Raw genomic sequence first — 4009 nt, 5'->3', positions numbered from 1 at the left:
CTCAGCCTCCTGAGTAGCTGGGATTACAGGCACGTGCCACCATGCCCAGCTAATTTTTTGTAGTTTTAGTAGAGACGGGGTTTCACCATGTTGGCCAGGCTGGTCTCAAACGTCTGACCTCAGATGATCCACCTGCCTCAGCCTCCCAAAATGCTGGGATTACAGGTGTGAGCCACCACACTTGGCCTTTTACTTACTGTTTTTCAAGACAGGGTCTTGCTCTGTCGCCCAGGCTATGGTGTGATCATGGCTCAATGCAGCCTCGACCTCCTGAGTAACTCTCCCAAGTAATCCTCCTACCACAGCCTCCTGAGTAGCTGGGACCAAGGCTGTGCGCCATCATGTCCAGATATTTTTCTTTCTTTCTTTTTTTTTTTTTTTTTATAGAGATGGGGTCTTGCTTTGTTGCTTGGGCTGGTCTTGAACTCCTGAGCTCAAGTGATTATTCAGTTTCTGCCTCCCAAAGTGCTGGGATTACAGGTGTGAGCCACCATGCCTGGTCAGATCTTCCCATTTATTAAGGGAATCTGGAGAAATCTGGATTTTCTGTGACATCATCTTCTGATTTTTATTTATTTATTAATTATTATTATTATTTTTTGAGACAGAGTTTCGCTCTTCTTGCCCAGGCTGGAGTACAGTGGCACAATCTCAGCTCACTGCAACCTCCGCCTCCCAGGTTCAAGTGACTGTCCTGTCTCAGCCTCCTGAGTAACTGGGATCACAAGTGTGCCGCCATGCCTGGCTACTTTTCCTGTTTTTAGTAGAGATGGGGTTTTGCCATGTTGCCCAGGCTGGTCTCAAACTCCTAAGCTCAAGCGATCCACCCGCCTCGGCCTCCCAAGGTGCTGGAATTACAGGCATGAGCCACTGCACCAGGATTTTATTTATTATTTTTTTACACAGGGTCCTGCTCTGTCACCCAGTGACAGTGAGCTGCAGTCTAGTGGTGTGATCATGGCTCACTGCAACCTCGACCTCCTGGGCCCAAGTAATCCTCCTACCTCAGCCTCCTGAGAAGCTGGGATTACAGGTGTGTGCCTCCACGCTCCGCTAAATGTTGTATTTTTGGTAGAGATGGGGTTTCGCCATGTTGCCCAGGCTGGTCTCAAACTCCTTGGCTGAAGTGATCCTCCTGCCTCAGCCTCCTAAAGTGCTGGGATTACAGGCGTGAGCCCCCGCACCCATCCTAGCTTCTTATTTTAAGATGGATTTGTATCTTACAATTTCTGTCTTAATTCTAACATGGTAAATATAGAATAAACAACAGCTCTTTGAGATCCTCAATAATTTTTAGGAGTTTAAAGGGGTCCCTAAGATCAAACATTTTGGGAGACATTAATCTTTTCTTTCTTTTTCTTTTTTTTTTTTTTAAGAGACAGGGTCTTGCCTGTTGCCCCGGCTGGAGTGCAGTGGTACAACACAGCTCGCTGCAGCCTCGAACTCTTGGGCTCAAGAGATCACCCTGCCTCGGCCTCCCAAGTAGCTAGGACTATCGGTGCATACCACCAGGCGTGGCTAATTACAAAAAAAAAAAAACTTTATTATTATTATTATTTTGAGATGGAGGCTTCCTCTGTCACCAGGCTGGAGTACAGTGGTGCAATCTCGGCTCACTGCAGCCTCCTCCTCCCGGGTTCAAGTGATTCTCCTGCCTCAGCCTCCTGAGGAGCTGGGACTACAGGTGCACGCCACTACACCCTGCTAATTTTTGTATTTTTAGTAGAGACGGGGTTTCACCATATTGGCCGGGCTAGTCTTGAACTCCTGACCTTGTGAGCCACGTGCCTCGGCCTCCCAAAATGCTGAGGTTTCAGGCGTGAGCCGCTGCGCCTGGCAGCCCTATTCTTTATAAACTCTGCTTGGAGAACCGTGTGGAGGTGCTGGAGGCCTTCTTGGAGCTTAGAGGAGAGCAGGGTGACTGCTGGTGATCAGTCCCCTGGCCCACCAGCGCCGCCCCTCCCTGCCCCAAGATAACATAAGCTCATGTCAAGAAGCGGAGCAAGGGCCAGGGCCACAGGGAGGACCCGGCCGCCCCACAGCCGCCTCACCGCTCCTTCCGCAGCAGCTCCTGGCTGATGAGGACCAGCTGGCCCGAGGCGTCGTGGGTCTTCCGGGACACGGCCTCCAGCTCCGCCTCCAGGCGCCGCTTGTCCTTCAGGAGGGCGTCCACCTTCTTCTCGCCGGACTTGCACTTGCTCTCCAGCGCTGGGGTGAGCGGCAGGGAAGGGAGGAAGAGGATTGGGAACACGTGAGCCTCTGTCCCGCCCAAGGGCAAAGACCTGGGCAGGCGCTGATTCTCCAGGGCCTGAAGGTGACACACTCCACTGCATAGTTTTGAGTGGTTTATTTTTTTTTTTTTAATTTTTTTTTTTTTTTGAGACGGAGTCCCGCTCTGTCACCCAGGGTGGAGTGCAATGGTGTGATCTCAGCTCACTGCAACCTCCACCACCCGGGTTCAAGTGATTCTCCTGCCTCAGCCTCCTGAGTAGCTGGGACTACAGGTGCACACCACTACGCCCAGCTATTTTTTCGTGTTTTTAGTAGAGATGGGGGTTCACCATCTTGGCCAGGCTGGTCTCAAACCCCTGACCTCAGGTGATCCACCCGCCTCAGCCTCCCAAAGTGCTGGGATTACAGGTGTGAGCCACGGTGCCCGGCCACATTTTTTTGTTTTCTTTTTTTTTTTTTTTTTTGAGACTGAGTCTCTGTTGTTGGCCTGGGCTGGAGTGCAACGGCGCGATCTCGGCTCACTGCAACCTCTGCCTTTCCAGTTCCAGTAACTCTCCTGCCTCAGCCTCCCGAGTGGCAGGGAATACAGGTGCCCGCCACCACACCTGGCTAATTTTTTAATATATATTTTTTCTTCTTTTTCTTTTATTCCCAGCATGCTAGCATCAATTTTTAAAATATTTTTAATAGAGATGGGGTTTCACCATGTTGGCCAGGCTGGTCTTGAACTCCTGACCTTAAGTGATCCACCTGCCTCGGCCTCCCAAAGTACTGGGATTACAGGCATGAGCCACCATGCCCGGCCCCGGCCAAATTTTTATGTTTTGTAGGGAGGAGGCCTCATTATGTTTTATAGGCTGGTCTCAAACTCTGGCCCCAAGCAATCCTCCCTCTTTGGCCTCCCAGTGTGCTGGGATTACAGGCATGAGCACCTCGCCCAGCATCCACTGCATCATTTTAAAAGCACCATGGGTCTCAACTGTCCCTACAAGGCAGGTGGCAAGGGGCCTGAGAGAACAGGTACAAGAAACAGATCAGCCCTCACCAAGCACATTCGCCACTTGGGCTCCTAGTGTGAGGAGCGGGACTGCACATGTGTGTTCACACTGCTGCCTGGGTCAGGAAAAGCTTCATCTTCACCTTGGCCTTGGAGGTGTCTTAAGTCCACTGACCTTTTTTGGGACCAATTCTGCTTTGTACCAGGGGATGGACAGAAGAGGGGGAGGCGACCATTTCTGAGGAGCGTGGCTGTCTCGTGCCCACCACCGCTGGCATTCTGGTGAACAAGAAGCAGGGCCAGGGCGTGGGTTCAGTGGCTCACACCTGTAATCCCAGCACTTTGGGAGGCTGAGGCGGATGCATCACCTGAGGCCAGGAGTTCAAGGCCAGCCTGGCTAACATGGGGAAACCCCGTCTTTCCTAAAAATATATATATATAAATTAGCCAGGCATGGTGGCGTGCGCCTGTAATCCCAGCAACTTGGGAGGCTGAGGCAGGAGAATCGCTTGAGCTCGGGAGGTGGAGGTCTCAGTGAGCTGAGATTGTTCCACTGCACTCCAGCCTGTGCTGTCAACAGAGTACGACCCTGTCTCAAAAACAAAAACAAAAAAGGAAAGAGAGATAGAGAGAGAGACCAGAAAGAGGGAACCCGAAGGGCCGGGCGCGGTGGCTCACGCCTGTAATCCCAGCACTTTGGGAGGCCGAGGCGGGTGGATCACGAGGTCAAGAGATCGAGACCATCCTGGTCAACATGGTGAAACCCCGTCTCTACTAAAA

The 4009-nt window shown here is 51.6% G+C and overlaps 1 protein-coding gene across 1 annotated transcript in view; it reads right to left on the bottom strand.

Annotated features, from left to right (window-relative positions):
- The window catches only part of CLIP2 (CAP-Gly domain containing linker protein 2), a 93712-nt gene that overhangs the window by 8109 nt on the left and 81594 nt on the right, over positions 1-4009 (bottom strand). The window contains exon 12 of the mRNA XM_037743772.1: positions 2052-2374. Within this exon, the coding sequence (XP_037599700.1) occupies positions 2052-2374 (323 nt within the window). The remainder of the gene's footprint in view (positions 1-2051; positions 2375-4009) is intronic.

Source organism: Cebus imitator, unplaced genomic scaffold (genome assembly GCF_001604975.1).
Source record: "Cebus imitator isolate Cc_AM_T3 unplaced genomic scaffold, Cebus_imitator-1.0 Scaffold153, whole genome shotgun sequence".
NCBI classification, from domain to species: domain Eukaryota; kingdom Metazoa; phylum Chordata; class Mammalia; order Primates; family Cebidae; genus Cebus; species Cebus imitator.
Note: the sequence above shows the minus strand (reverse complement) of the source record. Positions and strands in the feature narration are given on the sequence as shown.